The sequence below is a fragment of the Megalobrama amblycephala genome, linkage group LG17 (genome assembly GCF_018812025.1).
Source record: "Megalobrama amblycephala isolate DHTTF-2021 linkage group LG17, ASM1881202v1, whole genome shotgun sequence".
NCBI lineage: Eukaryota > Metazoa > Chordata > Actinopteri > Cypriniformes > Xenocyprididae > Megalobrama > Megalobrama amblycephala.
In genome coordinates, this window is record NC_063060.1 from 5,267,137 (window position 1) to 5,292,279 (window position 25,143).

Below are 25,143 nucleotides of genomic sequence, written 5' to 3' on the forward strand. Positions count from 1 at the left end.
AAGCGAAGCGGCCGCCGGGCTTGAGAGCGTAGCGGCCGGCGGGCTTGAGAGCGTAGCGGCCGGCGGGCTTGAGAGCGTAGCGGCCAACTGGTTTGAGAGCGAAGCGGCCGGCGAGGACTTGGGGATGCCAGCTGCTCGGACCGTAGTCAGTGGGGGATCAGCCATACTGGAACGCAACCCTCTCCGCTCCCGGACTGATCTAGAGACGTGACGTGACTCTGGGTGATCAGCGGCGACGTGACTTTGCTCTGGGCGATCAGCGGCGACGTGACGTTGCTCTGGGCGATCAGCGGAGACGTAGCGTTGCTCTGGGCGATCAGCGAAGGCGTGACGTTGCTCTGGGCGATCAGCGAAGGCGTGACGTTGCTCTGGGCGATCAGCGAAGGCGTGATGTGATGTTGTAATGGTAGCCGCCATTTTGTGAGGGTCCACTGGTGCGGCGGCCATTACGTGATTCACTGCGGTGTCGTGTTCCTCCGCGACTCCCACAGTAAATGGAGAACAACTGACAACAGAGCATAGTCCATAAAACCGCAGAGTGATGAACGCGGTCCCTCTCGTCTTAATCTACTCTGGAGAGGTTGGTTGATGCCATCACAAAAAAAGTCAATAAGAGCACAGTCAGGCCAGTCTGCATAATGGGCAATATCCAGAAACTTCTGAATATGGTCCTCCAGGGTACTACTACCTTGACGAAGGTGGATGAGACATATAGCTGGGTCCATGCTGATGCTGAATGTGACGGAAACACTCACGGTAGCTGCTGGATCTTGGTGGGGCGAAGTCTTCTGTTACGAATGGAGACTCAGGCGGGAGATCCAAGTGCAGCATTTATTAGAAGTGAGAGTGGTCGTACAGGCAGGGTCAAAACAGGAACAAACAGGAACAGTGAGGAACAGGCAGAGTCGTAGTCAAGGGACAGGCAAAGATCAGGACAGGCAGCAACGGGTCAAAAACAAGAAACAGGCAGGAACGATAACAGACAGGCAGACAGGGAAATAACGCTCGGAATTGTCACAGGGTGAATCAAGACTTCGCAAATGGGTGGTGTGTGTGAGAGTCTTATATAGTCCTGATAATGAGCTGCAGCTGGGTGTGGTGATTAGTGATTAGTGTGAAGTGTGTGCAGGTGAGTGGCAGAGAGGATGATGGGAGATGTAGTCCGGGGAGTGACAGGAACAGACGGTGATCGTTACAGTGACATTAGCCATTGACATTACATTAATCACAGAAGATCACAGTTCCAGCTAAAAATCTTTACTGTTCTACTGAAGAAATAAAAAAAAAGTGTGTCCTGAAGACCTCATCAAGGAGTACTTTCTGAGTTGAATGTAAGAATATTCTATTTTGGTTTATTTTCAGAAAAATAAGTCTAAATTTGTGTATTTTGTAGTTATGCTAGCAAAAGGTTACCGAATTTGTTTTTTTTTTATGTTCACTATTTTAGGATAACCCGACAGATGATTGAGGAGCAGCTCACCATGGCGATGTTCATTATTTGGAAGGAGGGGGAGAACTTCATGAACCATCTGCTGACATTGAGGGAGTTAAAGTTTTGAATCAACTTACTTCAGTTACATCAGCTTGTGCCCTGCTTCTAGGTATGACATACATCATCAACCTGGCTTGTCCGAAACCCCTTTGATTTACTTTGTATGTGTATGTTAGAGCTGCACAATTTATCGTAAAAAGATCGCAATCTCGATTCAAACACCCACGTGATCCTACTTTATTAATGACAACGATTCGCCTGTGTCTATTAAACCTTTGACAAAAATCCTACCGGAACATTCGGTGTTCATGCTGCCACTGATCCAGAAACAGCAGTTTTGAACCACACTGTAGTTATTCAAGGATTTGGTTATTTGATTTTTTTTACAAATATTAAAATTATCACAGAAGTAATAAGATAAAAGTTTACAGTTAGGATATAATCACTGGACATTAGATAGTGATCAAAATAGAGCAAATCGAAACTAACTTGGTGCTTCAAATAACTGTTGTATATAAATTACCTTGTTAAGCCACTAGGTGGCAACCAGTGACGTTGTCATTGAATCATTCATTCAATAGATTCGTTAAGGTTAAACCCTGATTCATCCAGTAGTGAAACAAGTATTTATTAATGAGCTATTAATATATTCAAAACCATTTTTTAAAAATAATTCATTCAAATTAAACATTTTCCAGCAATTAGAGTCCAGCAATTACTATTTTGCTAGAACTAGTAAATTAAATGTTATTTTTAGTTGTCTGTTTAGAATCGTGGGAGAATTGCGATCTCTATTTGAAACCAAAAAATCATGATTCTCATTTCATCCAGAATCCTGCAGCTCTAGTGTATGTCTAGTACAAATGTGTAGTTGTATGATTATCCAGTTGTGTTGTTTGAGAATTGCTTTGATTTGTGCAAGGGTAATCACCTTTAAAGGATTAGTTTACCCAAAAATTTAAATTGTCATTAATTACTCACCCTCATCATTGGAGGGACAGAAACCTCTTAGACTTCATCAAAAAGATCTTAATTTGTTCAGAAAAAGCATACGCATAAAATACGAAGTATACTTTGGGCTTTACACACAGTAATGAATGTTTAAAAAACAAAACAAAAAAAAGTATTGGGTAAAAGCATCGCGCATGTTATGTTAACCTAATTATGTTATTTTGTTTAAAGGCCTACAGTTGGAAGCAGCTGTTCTCCTCTTACCTGCACTGTTCAAGGTGGACCTGGGGTTGCTGTTTGACATTGAGCTGAGCCATGAACAGTTGACTACAGTGTGTGAAGCACAATCTAATCAAAGCACGACACTTATTGCACATTTTGCTATACAAATGATAATACACAAACTATCCTATCAATGTGAAGAGAAAATTACATTCATTTTCAGTTAATGGCCAAAAGTATTTGAGCAGTTGTATATGACAGTAGTTGAAATGAATTTAGCTTATAAGGTTTGCCTTTCAAATAAATATGTGAAGATGGTTAATGCTATTATCCCCTCTTCTCCAGGGCCATGCTCAGACCAGCCCTCCTGTCATCCCAACACCTAAGATAGTGCCTAAAGCCTGCGGGAGGATCATCTCATGCAGTATGACCACATTTTGTTCACGTTGGATGGCCAGTTAATCACAGAGTAGAGTGAGGACATCTTGATGGCACTGGACCTCCTCCTATGTGTATATTTTGCATTTGGAATCGTATCCAATCCAGTACCCTAAAGGACTGAAAGACACTGACCTTTTTGAAGTGTGTTGTTTTGAAATTGAAGGATGCAGTCGGACTTCCTGTCACTGTAAAATGAGTGTACAACTCAATCTGTGAGTAGACTTTCGGAGTCAATATTCACTCTTGCTCTCTTTCTTATGGTTTTAGTTCCAGTTTCTATATTGTTTTTGAAATCATGAAGGACTTACAAAAATGTTAGTGTGCTGAAAGAAACTGCAGGACTTCAGAGCATAACTCGGTATGTAAAAACAGGACTATTGTCTTCAAAAATGTACATATTTCAAGCTTGTTGCATTATTTTGTATGTGTATAAAAGGGGAGTATAATGTGATGTTGTACATGTATATTCCCTGACTTGTCAGCACTGAGTTTATTTGCTGCTGAAAGAAATAAATTAAAAGGTTTTGAAAGTGTAATGTATTTTGTTTCTCAGTAAGCATTTAGTACATGATTTTGAATCTTTAAAGTCATGATTTGGTAAGAAATTATTAATTATTATTCATAAAAGTGTCATTTAGAAGCATATTGACTCATCTACAGTAGTACCTGGCATGATAATGGGCCCTGCTAGCTCAAAAAACAATATATGGCACCTCTAATTTGACAAATGTGCTAGAAAACTTTAAGAATAGGTGCTATATAGCACCAAAAAAGGTTCCTCTATGATTACGAACCAAAGAACCACTTTTGGTGCTATATAGCACCATTTTTGTTTAGAGTGTACAGGAAAATAGTGATATATTCTATTTACACCATGTAAAAGTATCAGTTCTTTGCAATAAATGTAAATAGTAATTAGATGATATCTTTACTTTATATTGGCAGATACTATTTGCACCTCAGTATTTCTGTACATTGTGTTTGCTGCCAAAAAAGCTCTTTTTTTTTTTTTTGGTTCATCTGACCATATAACACATCCCATTTGAAGTTCCAGTAGTGTCAGTTACTTTTCAAATGTTCTATGGTCAGATGAAACAAAAAAAGAGCTTTTTATAAGCAAACACTCAAGATGGATTTGGTGCACACAGCGGTAAAAAGTACACCATGTGTACAATGAAATATACTGCTGGATCTTTAATGTTGTGGGCTTATTTTTCTGCTGGAGATCCTGGACATCTTGTTCAGATTCATGGAATCATGGATTCTATCAAATACCAACAGATAAAAAAATCAAAATCTGACTGCCCCTGTTAGAAGTCATATAATGGGCTGTGGTTGGATCTTCCATCAGGAATGATCCAAAACAAACATCAAAACCAACACAAAAATGTGTCACTGAACTCAAAACCAAGCTTCTGCCATGACCGTCCCAGTCCCCTGATCTGAACCCTAAAGGAAATGAGTGGAGTGAACTGAAGAGAAGAAGCACCAACATGGAGCTGGAATCTGAAGGATCTGGAGAGATTCTGCATGAAGGAATGATCTCTGATCTCTTGTCAGGTGTTCTCCAAACTCATCAGGCATTATAGGAGAAAACTCAGAGATGTTATCTTGGGAAAAGGAGGTTGCAAAAAGTATTGAATTAATTGTGAGCAGTGTGTATTAGAGGAAAAACAATTCTCTCATAAAGAGATTTTCCCCTCCAATTAAAATTATTATTCTCTAATGAAAGGTTGGATTTTTGTAGACTTTTTAAATAAAAGATCAAAAGTATTAACGATGCAGATTTATTTTCACAGGCTTCTTTGGTCATATTTACCAAGGGTATGAATAATTTTGAGCACGTATAGTATTTTTCTACTGTAATATTTAAATACGAGTTAGATTTTGTACATTATTATGGTCAAAACGACATTGTACTTCGACAAAAATACTTTACAGCTCCCTTTATCAGTCCATTCAATTGTTTCAAATACATAGACACAATATACAATATGGTGCGATAAACCAAAAATAAATAAATAAATAAACTAACGTTAAACAAAAGGCGCAGTTTGCACAATCTCCTCCTCCTTCAGAGAGTGTTTTTTAGGGGAGTAGTGATGTCCGGTTCGCGAACGAATCGTTCTTTTTAACCGGTTCTTTTCAGTGAACCGGTTGAACCAGTTCACCAAATCGGTCTGAATCGTTCCAAACAGTTCGCATCTCCAGTATGCAAACATGAATCCACAAATTACTAAAGTTACTCACTTTTTGACGTGCCTGACACTACCTCTCGAAATAAACCAACATCCCGGAGTTATTCGGTTACTCCAACAGTACACTGACTTAACCTGCTGTAAAGAGAGAACTGATGATGATGGGCACGAGCTGCAGAGCAGCTGATATGAGTGCGCATGCGTGGCGCACACGAACGAACATACACGGCCTGTCACGGTTCTCGTTCTCGAGTCAAGAACCGGTTGCAACGGTTTTCGGATCATCAGTACACGACCGAGAACCGCTTCTTTCGGACATGTCCGATTTGAGAACCGGTGAGCTGATGATACTGCGCATGCGTTTAACTTTTCAAGTGAACGAAAAGCACGTTAGTCAAGTTTTGTTATCACACTGATAATATAAAACATACTGAAAATATAACGTTTATTGTGCTTTTCCAAATACACCATAGCAGATTAATAGCATAAAATACTGTACATAATACTGTAAATTACATGCCCACATGAACATAATATTTTGTACACAGATCAAACTAATGTTCAGAAATAGTTATACAAATTAATTTTTCTATATTAATATTATTTAAAAAGCAATATAGTTAAAGTTGTGCAGTTGTGCTTTCAAGTTATTTTTTTTAAAGAGTGAAAACAATTAGATTTATCAAAACATTTATTTGTTTCATAAATAATCCATGGACAGCTTTAATTTCTAAACAAGGTGATATAAAGATAAAAAAAATGACGTAATCAAACTACAGCGAGAGCAAACAAGCGACTCCTTTTGAATCACTCTCGCGGTTCTCGAATCTCAATCTCGTTCTCGGGTAGAATCGGTTGCAACGGTTTTCGGATCATCAGTACACAACCGAAGAACCGCTTCTTTCGGACGTGTCCGATTTGAGAACCGGTGAGCTGATGATACTGCGCATGCGTGATTCAGCTTGTGATCTGAAGCTACCGAACAGTAACATCACAGCACCGGTTAACTAGGACAGCTGATGCTATGAGAGGACTCGAATGAGGGGCCAATCTGGCGAAACGTAAGTTTATTTAATCATAATGTAAGAGGATCATGATGGAGACTAATTTATTCACTTTATAACTGTAAAACTTTGTTTGCACATCACTGCCTGTATATGTGTTTGGATGCTTTAGATGCAAAACTAAATTGTAAGAAACGCTTCAGATTATAATGTTTTAGTTGACTGATGTTATGATTACTAACTTTATATATTTGAATCACTTGTTTTTTCAACCCGGCCCGCGATAGACGACGTCATCGCGTATGACGTCATTACGTCGGAGCGTAAAAGAACCGGTGAACCGGTTTTTTCAACCGGTTTATTGAATCGAACTGTCCGAAAGAACCGGCTCGCGGAAAAGAACCGAACTTCCCATCACTATGGGGAGTTCAGCCAAAATGTGCGACAAAGGCGCCTCCTTTATTGTCTCGTTAAGATGACGCAGAAGTTTTGTCCCCTGCACCCTGATCCCTTCTGAGTGAAAGTCAGTCGTGTTCTCCTCTCCTCTTCCGTCTCCCGAACAGACTTTCGCTTTTAGTTTCTGTCACGAGCTTGTGGAATGGCGTCTAGTTCAGGTAATCAAGACCAAATAAATGTGTTTAACAAGCTAAAATACCGCATTTACTGAAATTGTAACAGCATGCATTCTTTTTATTTTATTTATTAAGTAATAGCCTACAGTAGATGTATAATAAATGCTGGAAAATATCTCGGTACAGTAGGGATAACGGAAAAGAAAAAGAAAACGTTTTCGATCAAATCACTGTAATCCAGTTTGATCGAATACGTTTTCCTTTTTTAGCAAGGCAGAATAAGACAGAGAGGCATATAAATGTGATCCTATCTTAATGAATAATAAGGCAAAGTTTGTTTAATCATAAAGCACAGTTTTCAGTAACATCTGACTATATTAACCACTTCCTCAAATGGTGGAGGGCCTATTATTTTATTCACTTTTGCAGATTCATTTTTAAAAGCTTTTGAATATGTTTGTAAGAAGAAAAAAAGATTATGAAGCTCTACCCATGTGCTGCAAAAAAAAAAAAAAAAAAAAAATGAATAGCAATAAAAGCATATTTAATGATCGATATGTGATTAATCTTCAACACAAATTGCCTTCAGAAGATAGATATGGTCATATACTGCAGCCATTCAGTAGCCTAAATAAATCTAATGCAATTCACTTGTCAATATTGTATTTAATTTAACTTTCTTTTATCTGCAGGAAACAGAAGTCAGCAAAGACAACACAAAGATCTCCCCGACAAGGAAGGTAATAACATGACTGCTGGTAAACAAAACAAAACAAAACAAAACAAACAAACAAACAAACAAACAAACAAAGATTGTGCAGATGTAAATAGTATTGAAAAAATTAAAAATTCATTATTATCCTCATGCAGGCAATAAACTTTTGTGCATTCTGAAAGAAAGAATATAATACTGAGGTGGAAAAATAAATGTTGGTAAATTGTTCTTTTTGTGTGAATTATTTCTTTAGTAAATAAAGATGATAACAGAATTTGGTAAATGTTTTAAATTCCATGTTATTTTATTTGCAGTTCAAAGAGGATGTGGAAGTATATCTCTTGAGCAACCTAATAGTAAGTCAACAAATATGATAATTCATAATATTCAGTACTGCAAATATCAAAATCCTTGAGAGACTGTGTGTCTAAAGGGAGGTTTATATATACACTACTGGTTAAACGTTTTTCAACTAAGATTTTTTAATTCATTTTTGAAAGAAGACTCTTCTGCTCACCAGGGCTTCATTTATTTTATCAAACATATAGTACAATCAGTAATATTGTGAAATATTTTTACAATTTAAAATATCTGTTTTCTGTGTGAATATATTTTAAACTGTAATTTATTTCTGTGATCAAAGCATCATTACTCCAGTCTTCAGTGTCACATGATCCTTCAGAAATCATTTTAATATGATGATTTGCTGCTCAAGAAACATTTATGATTATTATGAATGTTGAAAATAGTTGTGTAGAATTTTTTTTCAGAGTTTTGCCCATTTGGGTCAGTAAGAGTTTTTTTTTTTTTTTGGAGAGGAATTAAAGAAAGCAAGGATGCTTTCATTTATCAAAAGTGACAGTAGACATTTATAATGCTGGAAAAGCTTTATATTTCTGATAAATGCTGTTCTTTTGAACTTTATATCCATCAAATAATCCTGAAAAAAAAAAAAATTATACACAACTGTTTTCAACATTGATAATAATAATAAATGTTTCTTGAGCAGCAAATCATCATATTAGAATGATTTCTGAAGGATCATGTGACACTAAAGACTGGAGTAATGATGCTGAAAATTCAGCTTTGATCACTGGAATAAATTACACTTTACTATATATTCACATAGAAAACAGATATTTTAAATTGTAAAAATATTTCACAATATCACTGTTTTATTTATTTATTTTATTTTGAATCAAATAAATGAAGCCTTGGTGAGCAGAAGAGACTTCTTTTAACAACATTTTAAAAATCTGTGTAAAATAGTGTAAGATTGTGTTAACATCTCCACTCATCTCAATGGCAGTTGTTGATCTGGTCCATTACCTTCAATCTGAAATCTGACATCTCTGTTAATGGATCACGGGTCAAGTTTTACTGTTATTTGTGTTCTGTGTTCCAGTGAGTGATTTGAGGATTGTTCTGCTGGGGAAGAATATAACAGAAAACAACAGAGTGGGAAACTTCATCTTAGGAAGAGCGGCATTTGAGAGTGAAGCACCTGCTGATGTAGAGCTGAACATTGAGAAACACAGAGGAAAACTGAAGGACAGAGACGTCACAGTCATCAACACTCCTCACCTGCTGAGGCCAAATCTGTCAATCACTCAGATCACACAGGGAGTGAAAGAGTGTGTGAATCTGTCTGCTCCTGGACCTCATGTGATCATACTTGTACTGCAGCAGAACGACTTCAGTGACAATGACAGAAATAGGGTGAAATATGTGCTGAATGAATTCAGTAAGGAGGCTCCTATACACACTTTAGTGTTGACTGATGAGAGAGAGATAAACAGTAGCTGTATTCATCAATTAATAAAGGATTGTGGAGGTGAACATCTTCAGTTTGATGAAAGAAAATCAGGTTTACACTCTGAGATACTTGAAAGAGTGGAGAAGATACTCAAAGAAAACCAGGTCCAATTTCTTATCTCTGACTTGTATGAGGAAGCAGGAGAAGAAACACCAGAAGATGGAGAGAAGAGGAGATCTGGAGGTTCAGTCACAGCAGAAGAAGAGGGAGATTTTGATCATGAGGATGATGGAAAAATCAAACAGAGAAACAAAGAGAAAAAGGAAGTCGCTGTCCAAAGGAAAACCTTGTGTAAGTTTTGTTGGCAAGAAAGTTAGTTTAACCCACACATACACCACTCCTTTTAAGAGAAAGACTAATTTGAGAAAATAAAAAAATGGGACCCAGTGTTTCATTCGGGGTTCCAGAGGACGACCAAATGTTGATCGCCGCATCTCAGGGCGGCCTTGAGTCCTCGGGAGATGAGGATTCGCCTGTGTTTCCTCCCTCTGGGATGACAGCGTTGCCCGAGTCTGATCCCGAGCTGATGGCCATGATTTCCCAGCGAACTCAGAGCACTGGGCTCGAGTGGAATCCTCCACCCTCCCCCGAGCGCTTGAGGCTGGATGATTGGTTCATGGGGGCTGCACACACTGATCATCAGCACCCCTCCTTTCTTCCCGGAGGTGCATCAGGAAGTCACCAGTTCATGGAAGGCACCTTTAACTGCCCGAAACCGTTCTGGTGCTTCCTCCGCTTTCACTGCCCTCAACAGCAGAGCGGCCAAAGTGTATGCGGGGATCCCCCCAGTGGAGCGTTCAGTTGCGTTGCAACTGTGTCCCCAGAGCGCTTCCACCTGGCACGGTGATCCCAAGCTCTGTAAGTTCCAAGACCTGTAAGTTCTTGTCCACTCTTGTGGGCAAGACTTATAGAGCTGCGGGTCAAGCCACTTCCACCCTGCACTGCAATGCTACAGGTCTATCAGTCTAAGTTGCTGAAGCAGTTGCACGAGGGTGGTGCTGACCCAGGAGTCCTTTAGGAAGCGTGCCTTGCCACAGAGAACACTGCATGTTCCCTTGGTCACTGCGTGTTCCTTTGATCAGTTGATGTCCACATGTGTAGTCCAGGAGCGCCATCTATGGCTAAACCTGGCAGACATGAGGGAGTCTGATCAGACTCATGTCCCCAACTCCACGGTCTCTCATGCTGGCCTTTTTGGCGATGCGATAGAGAGTTTCGCCCAACAATTCTCTGCCGCACAGAAGCAGTCTGAGGCTATAAAACATATTCTGCCCCGGCGGACTGCTGCTACTCCTGCACAGCCGCCAGCTCAGCAGCCTCATCCTGCTTGTCACTGAGGGCACCCTCCTGCGGCTTCCTCCGCTCCTGCACGGCCACAGCAGCAGCCTCCACACCAGCCGCACAAGGAGATTACGGCCGATCCTGGACTTGCGTGCCTTAAACCAAACTCTTCACAGACTCGTGTTCAAGATGTTAACGCCCAAATGCATTTTCTAATGCATTTGTCCCGTGTATTGGTTTGCAGCTATCGACCTGAAGCATATCAGTACAAAGTTCTCCCGTTCAGGCTGGTTCTGTCTCCCCGTGTCTTTACGAAGGTTGTGGAGGAAGCTCTCGCTCCCCTCAGGGTTCAAGGTGTTCGTATTCTCAAATACCTCGATGACTGACTGATTCTGGCTCACTCTCGAAATCAGTTGTGCGAGCACAAGGATCTTGTGCTCAGACACCTCGACCATCTGGGCCTTCGGGTCAACTAGGAAAAGAGCAAACTATGCAGAGGATCTCTTTCTCCGTATTGAAATTTCCTTTGTATGAAATCTGTATCTGGCTTGCCATCAGACCTTTACCCTGTGGTTGGACCTTTTGTTTCTATGGGCTGGTATTCCTCTAGCTCCGGTGTCCAGGCATGTTGTTTTGTCAACAGATGCCTCTGCCACGGGGTGGGGCACCATGTGCAATGGACACGCTGCGTCGGGCTCCTGGACAGGACCCCGACTTCAGTGGCATGTCATTGCCTTGAGTTGCCAGCAGTTCGGCTTGCTCTGCACCACTTCTGGGTCTGGCTGAGAGACAAGCATGTCCTGGTCTGTATGGACAACACTGCAACTGTAGCGTACATCAACTGTCAGAGAGGTCTACACTCCCGTCACATGTCGCAACTCGTCTGCCATCTCCTTTTGTGGAGTCAGAAGCATCTAGGTCGCTTCGTGCCATTCATATCCCGGGCAGACTCAATTTTGCGGCCAACAAGCTTTCTCTGCAACAGTCTCGCCCTGGTGAGTGGAGACTCCATCCCCAGTCAGCTGATTTGGGAACACTTTGGGGATGCTCAGGTAGACCTGTTTGCCTCCCCAGTCAATTCCCATTGCCAGTTGTTTCACTCCCTGACTGAGGGCACTCTCGGCATGGATGCTCTGGAACACAGCTGTCCGCGGGACCCGTGCAAGTATGTGTTACCCCCAGTGAGCCTTCTGGCACAAACGTTGTGCAAGATCATGGAGGACAAGGAGCAGGTCCTTTTGGTTGCTCCGTATTGGCCCGGCCAGACCTGGTTCTCTGAACTAGTTCTCCTCGCAACAGCCTCTCCCTGGCCTATCTATCTGAGAAAGGACCTTCTCTCTCAGAGACAGGGCACCCTCTGGCACCCACGTCCCGATCTTTGTAACCTGCATGAGTGGGTTATGGACAGGTCGTGGAAAGGTTAGGTACCTTGCCACCTAAGGTGGTTGCTACCATCACTTCGGCTAGAGCCTTGTCTACTAGACAGGCCTATGAAGTGGGTCCCTGAAGTGGGACCTCTTTGTCACTTGGTGTTCTTCTCGTCAAGAAGACCCCTGCTCCTGCCTGGTCGAGTCAGTGCTCTCTTTTCTTCAAGAAGGGTTGGAACGAAGGCTGTCTCCTTCCACCCTTAAGGTCTATGTGGATGCCATTGCGCCTCACCACGATCTTGTTGACAATAAGCCATTAGGGGAGCATGACCTGATCATAAGGTTTCTGAGAGGAGCTAGTAGGCTTAATCCACCTCACCCTCAACAAGTTCCCTCTTGGGACCTCACAGTGGTTTTATCTGCATCACAGAGGGCTCCCTTCGAAGCCTTGCTTTCAGTAGAGCTCAAGTTTTTGTCATTGAAAACTGCGCTCCCTTCAGGGACCAGGTGGTGAACTTGCAAGCTCTGCCCCTGGAGGAGGCAGACCCAGCCCTGGCACTGCTCTGTCCTGTACATGCTCTTCGCACTTTTGTTGACAGAACTCAGTGCTTCAGGACCTCAGATCAGCTCTTTGTTTCTTTTGGAGGCCAGCAGAAAGGGAAGGCTGTCTCCAAACAGAGGCTAACCCACAGGATAGTGGATGTTATTGTCTTGGCTTATCAGTCCCAAGACTTGCCATGCCCCCTAGGGGTGAGAGCCCATTCTACTCAGTGTGTGGCTTCCTCCTGGGCACTGGCGCATGGCTGACAGACATCTGTAGAGCTGCGGGCTGGGCGACACATTCGCGAGATTCTATAATCTTCGTGTAGAGCCTGTCTCCTCTCGGGTACTCACCTCTTCAGCCAGTAGTTTGTTAGCATATTCCTGTTGGGGTATTCTTCTCAGTGTATTCCATATTTAGTGTAGTCCTCCACTTGTGCTGAGTCTCACATCAGGGTGCTATCACATTTACAGGTCACTGGAAGACAGCTATTGTGGCGTTTTGTAAGGGACCCCATTCGTCAGTCTGTTCTGACGTAACATCGAACGTGACCGACTGAAAGAGAACGTCTAGGTTACATATGTAACCCTTGTTCCCTGAAGGAGGGAACAGAGACATTATGTCCCATTGCCACAATTGCTGTTCTGCTGAATGCCGGGTCATTGGCTCAGCTCCTCAGTGAAGACTTGAATGCGAGTTGCTCGCGCTGCTCCTTACATAACTATACTGTGTGGGTGGAGTTTGTGATGCAAATATCGCAGACCAAGCGTACCATTGGCCTGTTTTGTCAACACTCGAAGGTGATTGGGCTCTCGGGGCAAGACCCACCATTCGTCAGTCTGTTCTGACATAACGTCTCCGTTCCCTCCTTCAGGGAACAAGGATTATATACGTAACCTAGATGTTATCACCTTTTGAAAAAAAAAAAAAAAAAACAGCACTTCAAATAATGCATTTTAGAACATAAACTAAATTACTCGGTGTACATACCTTTTCATGAAAGTTGCTCTCTTCAGTAAAGTAGATGATAAATTGTCATTACATTTCTTTTCAGTCATGGCATCCTCCAGTGTTCCAGCACTAAATCAGGAATTCCAGTGCTCCATCTGTCTGGAAGTGTTCACTGATCCAGTCACCACTCCATGTGGACACAACTTCTGCAGAACCTGCCTGAGCAAGTGCTGGACAAACACACAGACCTGCTTCTGTCCATTCTGTAAAGAAGAATTCAGCAAAAGACTTGATTTCAAGATTAATTCAACACTCAAAAAGCTTGTGCAACACTTTAATAAGCTTAATCAAGAATCTGAGGTGTTCTGTGACTTCTGTGATGAAAGAAAGCAGAAAGCTGTGAAGTCCTGCCTGACGTGTCAAAGCTCTTACTGTGATGATCATCTGGAGCTTCATCTCAGAGTCCCACGTCTAAAGAAACACACACTGATCAACGCTGTGGCAAATCTGGAGGATTATATATGCCAGAAACACGAGAGACCTCTGGAGATGTTCTGCAGAGATGATCAGACGTGTGTTTGTCTGTTCTGCACTGAAGGAGAACACAGGACTCACAACACTGTTCCTATAGAGGTGGAGAGCAGAGAGGAGAAGGTAAAGAGTTACAGACAAAACACTTTAAACTCACTGTGAAATGCAGTTTTCTGTGTGTTGATGTTGGTGCAGGTCATATTAAAGGGCTTGTCACTTTTATATAAATCACTTAAAAATTAATTTTGTCAACTTTTGAGAATGAATGTTACCTTCAAAGCTGACAGACATGGACTAAAGGGCCAGGAGACAAAATTTTGAATTCTGTTTTACATTCATTATTCTAATAATAATTAAAAAAAAATTGTCAGAATAAATTTCAGTGATAAATGTGTGTTTTTCTCTGTATGTTTCATCATCTGGTTCAGACACAGACAGACGAGCAGCAGATGATCCAGAAGAGAATGAAGAAGATTAAAGAGATCAAACACTCAGTAAAGCTGAGAAAAGTGAGTGAAAAAAAAAATATTAAAATCATTCGGCTTCTTGCACTTTGGGCCACAACTTTGCACAAGCTTTGTGATCTTTCTTCGAGAAGTGTTATTTGAACTGAATCTTTCTCTTTTTACAGACTCTCGCCTCCAGTGATGGTTTCCTTACTTCATCTCGAACCATCCACATTTCAAACGGGATGATTATTGGTCTGGGTGTCCTGCTGGTAGCAGTGTTGATCATCTTGCCTATACAATACACCGTGAGTGTGTGTGTGTGTGTGTGTGTGTGTGTGTGTGTGTGTGTGTGTGTGTGTGTAGGTGCATTGGTTTAGGAGTGTGTGGTGATTTGGTGTTTTCTCAGCAGTTCGGATGGAAGTTAAAAGAAACAAATAAAGGTTTTAAATGGATTATGGGAAAGCAAAAAGAACAGTAAAAGAATAAGATTTGGTCCCACTTTAAATTAGTTGGCCTTAACCACTATGTACTTACATTTAAATTAGGCTAATCATTTGATACAATGCACTTATTGTGTACATACATGTTTTTACATTGTACTTATATTTAAAAAAAAAAACCTACATGCAATTGCATCTGTAATTATAATTGCACAGTTGACCCAATAGCAGCAAAAGTGTTTTGCAATACAATATGAACACGATAAGTACATTGTACTTATTTTTTTATGTAAGTACATAGTAATTAAGGACACCTAATATAAAGTGGAACTTAAAGTATTAGTTCACTTTCAAATTAAAATTTCCTGATAATTTACTCACCCACATGTCATCCAAGATGTTCATGTCTTTCTTTCTTCGAAAAGAAATGAAGGTTTTTGATGAAAACATTCCAGGATTATTCTCCATATGGACTTCACTGGCCTCCAAATGGTTGAAAGTCAAAATTACAGTTTCAGTGCAGCTTCAAAGAGCTTTAAACGATATCAGATGAGAAATAAAGGTCTTATCTAGTGAAACCATAATTTTCTAAAAAAAAATTACAATTTTATACATTTTAACCATAAATGCTCATCTTGAACTAGCCCTGCATCTCAATGTGCATTCTATCTACCCTATCCGCCCTAAATAGTACTAATATATTACTAATGTCACATACTATTTAGGATGAATAGTATGCACATTTGAGATGCAGGCTAGCTCTCTTCTTCTTCTCTATTTGAATTCCGGCAGTGTAGACACTGCTAACTGTATTACTGCCCTCCTCAGGTCAAAGTTTGAACTAAATGTTATATACTTGCACTAGCATATTGTATGACAATTTATAATCAGCATGTATGCATATTTCAAATCAGCAACAAAATTTGACATGAACTGTCCCATAAATGTTTCTTATGCACAAATAGCATTAAAAAGCTTATATTTCAGGCTATATGAGCCAATGCTCATGTGCAGTCTTAAAGTCAGCATGAAATCAAAATCGACCCTATTTACTTTGTTAGTGCATATTACTAGTCTTGTGGTAAACAATTAATCCATACAAGTTAAAACACAGAAAATGATTTTTCGCCGTAATCTTTCATCAAAATCTGAAAAGTTACTTCCGGTCTGGACGCAATGACTTGATCAATCAGCGATTGGCTCTTTACTTAGAAGGCGGGACCTATTACACCATATTTTATGCGTTGCAGTTTCTTCCATTCATAACTAAGAGGACTGAATCGTCTTTCTTTATCTATAATCTTTGGCTCTTCACTGATCTGATCCAATCCATTTAGAGATTTCAGTCTGAGCAACTGAAGATGAAGAAACAGCAGAAAGAAGCAGAGAAACAGGCTGAAGATCTCATTAAAGAGCTGAAGCAGGAAATCACTGAGCTGGAGCAGCTCTCACACACTGATGATCATCCTGATGTCATACAGATCTGTGAACATCTGTCTCATCAGCAATAATGTGGAATATAATTAATAGTCTTCTTTCTCCTGCTCTAGATGTACTCATCCCTGAACAGTATTTTACACACCAAGAACTCTGATGTGGACGAGAAATCTCTGAAAAGAGCTCTGAATCTACTGAAGGAACAACTAAATGAAAAACTCAATCAAACTGGTAAGTGAATATCAAATACAGTGTTTTTGTCATTCACTAAAAAAATACTAAGAAAAAAGTGTTAAATTAATTTTAAGCATCTGTGATGTTGCTGATTACCACGTGATTATAAAATCACTAAAAGTTTTATGTTCAACTCTTGTAAAAATCATTTAAAGCTGCAGACCTTAACTTTTTGTGTGTTCAAAATTTACAAATTTATATAATAAACGAGTACATCATGAATACATTTTCCAAACCAATGTTCCTCCACAAGACGCATGCAGTTCTGTTTATCAACCGCTAAAGCGCCAAAAGTTACGAACTGCAGCTCTAAAGAAGTATAATGTGAACTTTAGTGACATGTAAGGCACATGACGTAACTATCCCTGTACAAACTCAAATTCTATTCACCAGAGTGGAAATTTGGCTCTCCAACACCTAAACATCTACTGAGTGTACTGATAGGATGTTATGGATATGTAAGGTGCGCATGCGCCGGAAGTGGGAGTTTGAGTAAAGTTATATGTTACATGCACGCTGTCTCCTGTCCGTTCCTAAATGATTATATAACATGGTGTCAGAAGTGGACTTACCTCGCGTTCCAAGCGATGACAACTATCCGCACCAGATCGGCGAGATTAAGAGTTTGTAAGTGAAGTTTCGAGGAAACAATCCAGAACACGGGTCGACACCTGCAGCTGCGTCACGGACGGAGAGTGAGTGAGCGCCGGGACGGCAAAGAAAAAGCAACGGAAAAAGTGACGACACAAGAAGATTCAACAGAAAACGGCACCGAGGTGAACATTTAACATGGATACACTCTTTTCAATAAGCCCGCCTGAACACTTTGACTTCAGTGATTTTGGCAGCTGGCCAACTTGGATTAGACGGTACGACAGATTTCGTGTGGCGGCAGGGATCGGTGAAAGAAGCCAAGAATATCAAGTAAATTCGCTTATCTACACAATGGGAGATAAAGCTGATGGTATCTTGTCCACACTAGCACTGTCTGAAGAAGACAGGAAGAAGTATGATAGAGTTAAAGAAGCGTTTGAGAGACACTTCGTTTGTCAACACAACGTTATTTATGAAAGAGCTAAATTCAACAAGAGGTGCCAAGAACCGGGAGAGTCAGCTGAAACATTCATTACTGCAGTTCATAAACTAGCAGAAAACTGCCAGTACGGAATCCTTCGAGAGATAGGCTGGTAGTTGGAATAAGAGATCACGCACTGTCAGAGAGATTACAGTTAGATCCCGAACTCACACTCAATAAAGCAGTCACAAAGATAAGACAAAATGAAGAAATAAAAAAGCAGCAGACGATTTTAAGACAAACAAGCGGTGACTTAAATCTCGGGTCAAGCAGTGTGGACAGTGACAGGACGGTTGAGTTCTCAAGTGTGTCAAGTTTATTCAGGAGGGTTGTAGACATGTTCTGTCCCAACAGTTTTGCGGTCACGTTGTTGGTATTGATCAGTAATTCCTGAGTTGTGTGAAGCAACATTTTTATCAGTGGAATGACCATTGACCCCGACACTCTCTTCTGCTGGGAAATTTCCACTGTTGCCGTGTAAAATGGTTTCAGCACTTGTAGACAAGCAGCTACTGTTTCATAATCGTCAGAAGAGAGAGGATTAACTTCTGTTCTGAGCGATGCCAGAGCTGCTCCCACTGTCTGCCTCTCATCATACAAGCGCTGCAGCATCAAGAAGGAGCTGTTCCAGCGCGTGTCCACCTCCTGGATCAGTTTCATTACTGCACAATTCATCTGCTGTTGTACATTTTTCAGCTTCTCTTTAGCGGTAGTGCTTGATCTAAAATAAGTCACCACTTTCCGTGCCCTTGTGCGCAGATCTTCTAGGCCAGGTGTTTGGTCAATGGTTTTTTAGTGCATGTGCAATGCACACTACATGCCTTATGGCTAAATTTCTGGCAGTGGCTGTCATGTTAGCTGCAGCATCAGTCACAAGGCATGTAACCTTTCCATCAATGCCCCACTCAACCATGAGAGACCTCTTGGCAGCTGCAATGTTTTCAGCAGTGTGGTCTTGAGGGAATGGCAGCACTCCTAAAAGTACTGTGGCCAGCACTGCATCATCAAGCACAAAATGACAAGTGACTGCAAGATATGCATCCATATTAATAGAGGTCCACATATCAGAAGTCAGACTCACTCCCTCCACGTTCTGCAGTTGAGCCTTGGCCTTGGTCTTCTCCTCGTCATATTTTTCATCCACCATCTTCTTTAGAGACTGTCTAGATGGCAGAGTGTATGTTGGGTCTAGCTTTCCCACAAACTCTCTGGTCATCCACAATGGAAAAAGGCTGAGAGTCTTTCACCAGCATATTAACAAGAGCCTTATCCAGCTCTTCCTTACGGCCCACTAAGACAGAAACAAAAGCTGTTATGTGATATCACATTCGTGTAATGTTTAATAAATCATTGTGTGGAAGAATGTGTATAATAAATATAGCCTACCATGATCTGTGTTCTCCTGCATGCCCTCATGCTTGGCTTTGAAGTGCCTCAGCATTGATGACGTATTATTATTATACGCCAATTGCTGTGAACACAGCAAGCACTGGACCTGTGTAAACAGCAATATGCAAACAAACTAATTATTACATACATCACTATAATGCTACTTAATGTTGACTTCACATACATCATGGAACCTATTGTACCAACAGTAATGACAGTATTAGCCACTTATGTAACTTTGCTTAAGTTACCTGGCCTAAGCCAGGTGCAGTAGGATAATAAAGCACCTACCTTATTAGGACTGATCAGATGAAAATGTTCCCACATTGGAGAACGGGTTCTCTTTCTAGCTGGTTCCATGATGATGATGATGATGATCAAACAAATGCAGTGATAACAACAATGCAAACTCCTACTACAATATACCCACATCTTGTGCATCATTTTGGGCATCTATATAGTCATATTACGCGCCAAAAAACCTGCTGAAGCTTGCGCGCAGCAAAGTCTCGCGTCATGAAGCCTCTCGCGATGCGAAGCAGTATTTACTGGTCTGAACCAGTCACGTGATTCACTCAGAGAACCGAAGCAGTTGCTGCTTCGGACGTCATCGGTCACGTGTGTTTTTCCGCACCAAAGCAAGCTCCGAAGCAGTAGTTCAAGAAAAATCCTGCTTCGAGTTCGAAGCTTGTGTCAGACGGCCATCACTACTCAATTGTACTTGTCCTTTATCCCAAATTCTTCCAGTGGTCTGGGGCACTTGTTGGCCTGATAGATGAGATGAAGTCATGGATGGCTGCAAACCTTTTGAGTCTGAATGAACTGAAAACAGAGGTGATTATATTTGGGCTCTCTGAAACGAGTGATACGGCTGGAATTAATCTAGGTACATTGAGCCCTTTTAGGAAACATCAAGTAAAAAATTTAGGAGTGATCTGTGACAGTGCTTTAAAATTTTATCTCAAATAAGTTGTCAAAGAAGTTGTTAAAGCTAGTTTTTATCAACTTAGAATGATTGCTAAGATTAAGCCTTTCTTAACACGTTGTAATGAATGGGAACTCAGGCAGGGGATCCAAATGCAGCGTTTTATTAAAAGGTAAGTGTGGTCGTACAAGCAGGGTCAAACAGGAGCAAACAGGTACAGCAGAGGGTAGACTGCCCGTATCTGGATTACGATTCTGAGGTCAGGACTGGCGGATATAACTCACAGGTCGGTATACAAAGCAAGGGTCAGGACAGGCAGCAACGGGTCAATAAACAGGTAACAGGCGGGAACGGTAACAGCAAACAGGCAGACAATAAACACGGGAACGCTCAGAAATGTCACACGGGATAAACAAGACTTCACGATCAGGTGTTGTGTGTGTGAGTCCTTTATAGTCCAAGTGATGTGCAAAGCTGTATGTGGCGACAGGTGATTGGTGCAGAGTGGGAGCATGTGACTGGCTGGGGGGATGATGGGAATTGGAGTCCGGGAAGTGATCGTGGCACACGTACAGACTTGAAGAAGATCATTCATGTTTTTATTTTTTCCAGACTAGATTATTGCAACTCGTTTTATTATGGTTACCAAAGAAACTTTTGGACCAAGGCTACTCGGAAATATGACCATATTACCCCTGTCTTGGGAGCATTGCATTGTTCACCTGTACCTTATAGAATTAAGATTCTACGTTTTGTGTTTAAATCTCAGCATGGCACAGCCCCTCCATACATTGCTGATCTAATTCATGTTCAGGAGTCAAAGAGAACATTACATTCCAATGCACAAAATCTCCTACATGTTCCTCGATCTAAACTAAAGTCCAGAAGTGACCGTGCATTTGCAGTAGCTGCTCCAAGGTTATTGAACAGTTTACCTGCGTATTTGAGACAATTATCATCTCTAAATGATTTTAAGAAACAGTTAAAAACATAATTTTTTACATTGGCTTTTGATCAGGTATGAGTATTGAGGTATTGTCGCTGTAACTACCAAGTTAGTCTTGAAAGTTTGGGTGTGAGGCTTTTGTTGTGGTTTTTCATTTTTGTAATTTTTATTTCATTGTACAGCACTATGGTCAACTATGTTGTTTTATTATGTGCTCTATAAATAAAGTTGGGGATTATGAGCGTATATAAGCAGCAGTCACTGCGTCATCCCAGCGGCAGTTCTTCCAGCATCCCTCCTCCTCCCCATCTCCTCTATTTCTCTTATTCTCCCTCTGCGCAGTACTGTTATAGAGGGGTTTAGTTTGGAGCTCGAGCCGAGCCTCGGGTTCAAGCCTCCTGCGAGGACAGCAAGCCAAACCAATTAACCATTAAGACTGAACGGGCAGGTGAACTCGTGAAAGTTTAAGATGTGCTGATAAACACAAAGGCTGCTGAGATGTCTGAGAAGACAGAGTCTCTGTGAGCATCTTTTGAAAACATGCTAGAGAAGCTCACCTGGGAGTGCAGAACTGTACCAAGATAATTATGATTTTACACAATTTCAACATTTTGGCCATTAAGTAAAACTGGCTCAATTATTATATCTTGTTTTGTGCAAATAATGAATTCCTTTGTCTTGGCAACTGGCTACAGCAATAGCATGTTTCAGGGGCTTCAGTGTGAGCCAGAATCAGCTGAGGGGTTTGTAGACTAACTAATGCATCATCAGCATAAATAACGGACTTTTTCCAAGAAATTAAACCATTTCTATCTTTCTTTTCTAAAGTAAATATTTAACAAAAGTGTGTCAGTTACAAGTAAGACACTTTTATAACTTAATAATTTTTATAACAAACTTTTATAACTTAATTTGAAAACTTTATTTTTATTATTGTTTTTGCAAACATTCAGCCACTTTATTTCATTTGAAATCATGCTCTCAGGCAGTTTTTTTTATACCAACACTTTACTTTTGATATATTAGGTCAGTCTCACTATTTTTATTTAGTGCTTTCTTTATAACTGTAAAAATAATAAAGAATAAATATACATTTATAAAGACATCCTGTAAGCGCTCAGTAGAAACTGGACCAACTATCAGTTTTCCACTGGTGTAACAACGCTGGTCCAGCAGCAGCAAACCGCTGGTGTGACACCCAAAAAACTCTGACAGACCGACGGCATTCAAAATGATGGCGTCCAAACTTGTCGCCTGAAAAACGCTGGCGGACCGCCAGGTCATTGTTATCTGGGTTAGTTAATAGTTTTAGGCCATTTCGTGATTTCAGCCATAATGCAGTACATAATTCTGAACACCGGGGGTTCTGCTGGTTACTAAATGATTGAAATTATTCACATGAGTCAGGATTTTTGGCTGAAAAAAAAAATGGAATTCCAGTTTAATCCAGAAGAATCACATCCCTGATTACATCCCAGGAATATTCCCCTGACAGCGATCAATATTCCAGTTTAAACGAGTGGGACAGTCCACATATTGCTGAAGATGATGCAGATATTCAGATAAATCACATTAATTAAAGAAATTAAATCAGGTTGATCTGCAGAGCGAGTGAGAGCATCATTGTTCTTCACTATTCTCTCCGCTGCAGCGTCAACGTTCGGTCCGGGAACATATGACAGATCTGACTGAACTCCAGCAGGAGATAAAATGATCTGAAATAAAGAGTTAAAATCTCCAGTGTGCTCACTTCCACCCGAACACAGTATTGTGTGACCAGCTATTGTCAAACACACACAGCTCCTCCAGTGGATTGAAATGAGCTCGTCTCGTTAGGCCTGGGGTTTATGATGATCTTTGAGTCAAGTTTCTGTAGGGAAAATGAGTTTGCTCTGAATTCACAATCATGATCAGCTCTTAGCATAAGCTCATCTAGTTTGTTGCTTACTGAACACATGTTTGACAGGATAATGACGGGAAAACGAAACTTGTTCTGGTGTTTCCAGAGTCTGTCTCGTTCCTCCTCTATTTATGCCTGTTTTAAAAGCATGATTTTTTTTTCACAGAAAAATATGTTTAAATGTGTCATTTTGGTGATCAAATATGAGTTTAAGGGATAAAATTATTGACTACAGGGAGAATTTAACAGCAAAAATTATTTTTTTTACACTGAATAATTATTGTTACAGCTTTAATAAAAACACAGACTTGACATTTCTGCTTTATGATCGTCTCATAGACCTTCATTGTAAGTGCATTAATGTTAAACACATTCTGTTTCACAAACTGATGAACGATCAACATTTACATTTCACTGATGCTGTTAATAGAGAGAAACTCACTGTTAATCTGAAATTATTCCTATAAACTAATTCATCATTATATTGTCATCTGTGTTCACAGAGTTGAAGTTTGTGCAGAAGTTTGCAGGTACAGTGAGATTGACACCAATACACTCACAATACTTTTGATTATAATGTGTTTTATACTCATGAAAATGTTTGTTCTGAAGTTGATTGATAATGTCTGATCTCTCTCAGTGGATGTGACTCTGGATCCTGATACAGCACATCCATATCTCATCCTGTCTGATGATGGAAAACAAGTCAGTACTGGAGACATTTACAAGAACATCCCAAGAAACCCAAAGAGATTTGATGGCTGGTTTTGTGTTCTGGCAAAGCAGGGATTCAGTTCAGGGAGATTTTACTATGAGGTGCAGGTGAAGGGAAAGACTGAACTGGGACTTTTAGGAGTGGATCAGAGAATCCATTTACAGGAAGGGGACTCACACTGGCCGAGTCCTGAGAATGGATTACTGGACTGTGGTTCTGAGGAATGAGAATCAATATATGCAGCTTGTGATAATCCTGTATGTCTCTTTATCTCTGAGAGTGAAACCTGAGAAGGTGGGAGTGTTTGTGGATTATGAGGAGGGTCTGGTCTCTTTTTATGACGTGGACTCCAGATCTCATATCTACTCTTTCACTGGTCAGACTTTCACTGACAAACTCTATCCATATTTTAGCCCACGCCTTAATGAAGAAGGTAAAAACTCAAAGCCACTGATCATCACACCTGTCAACTGAAACAAACAAAAAACATCAAATATGAAAAGATTAAATATGGATGTGATTATTTTAGAATATAAATAAAAACCAAAGAAGAATTTGCACAATCAAGTAGATTTTACTTACAAATTATAAAGAAAATTAAAATGTGACACAAGTGTAAAAATAAATATATATTCAGGCCTTTGGAAAAAAATCACTGACAAAACATGAACTATAATGAAACATTTGTGAGTTATATGTACATGTAAATGTCCAGTTTGTTACACATCTCTATATTTCTTTTGTCTTTCATTAATACTTTGATTTTCAAATCGACTATGAAAGTGTTTCTAATATACTAAAGAAAATTGTGAAGCCATTTTCTTCTCCAGCTGTTAACATTGAATTACTTGTGAAATCATTGTTGATTTTGTAAGGAAATTTATTGTAAGCTATCTGAATAAAGTCAAGAGTTCAATTCTATAACTGATATTGCTTGTAAACTAAATTGCTAATAAATATGTAAATACACATTTGAGAATGATTTGAGTTCATGAACATCTGCTCACAGAAACAACAGACAGAATATGAATAAAACAGGATCTTTATTGACTTTCATCAGTTGTGAATGAAAATACTGAGCTCAAGAGAAGTGAGAGCATTAGAAAGCTTAATGAAAGTGTTTTTCACTTTGGTTTGAGCACAATATCGGTGAATCCGTGAACCTGAGTGAGCTGACGGCAGTCCATCGATGCCAGGAGCTTCTGAGAGCCGGAGACGGTGGGAACAAACTTCATCAGCACCAGTCAGAGAGGAACCAGGAGTTCAGAGAACAGAACCAACACTGGATCAGATCTTGCCATGGATAATGATGATGGTGCAGATGGTGAATGTGTTGAACCTGAAGAGATGACAAACCTGTCACGGTTTGAGTTGTGTTTTGTTCTGTTTAGTTCGTTTAGAGTGTTTTTCTTTGGTCACATGTTCGCCTTTGTTCTCAGTTTACCGCCACTTGTTTGTTACTATGGTTTCTGATTTGATTAGTGTTTGAGTTCAGCTGTGTCCTGTAGTCTCATTAGTCCTTCTGTTCACTGTGTATTTAAACCCTGTGTT

The 25,143-nt window shown here is 40.3% G+C and overlaps 1 protein-coding gene and 1 long non-coding RNA gene across 2 annotated transcripts; both read left to right on the top strand.

The window, feature by feature from the left end:
- The first annotated feature begins 1,203 nt into the window (after nt 1–1,203).
- On the top strand, nt 1,204–2,750 carry LOC125251052. The gene is made up of 3 exons (XR_007180913.1): nt 1,204–1,331; nt 1,448–1,601; nt 2,675–2,750. It is a non-coding gene; the product is annotated as an uncharacterized LOC125251052 (long non-coding RNA).
- Nucleotides 2,751–6,701: 3,951 nt separating this feature from the next.
- On the top strand, nt 6,702–24,066 carry LOC125250892 (E3 ubiquitin-protein ligase TRIM39-like). The gene is made up of 11 exons (XM_048163701.1): nt 6,702–6,922; nt 7,573–7,620; nt 7,910–7,951; nt 9,001–9,702; nt 13,655–14,205; nt 14,511–14,591; nt 14,714–14,836; nt 16,522–16,639; nt 23,381–23,407; nt 23,518–23,805; nt 23,873–24,066. Exons 1-11 carry the CDS (start codon nt 6,907–6,909, stop codon nt 24,064–24,066), a joined length of 2,190 nt encoding a protein of 729 aa, XP_048019658.1. The 5' UTR covers nt 6,702–6,906.
- Nucleotides 24,067–25,143: the final 1,077 nt, after the last annotated feature.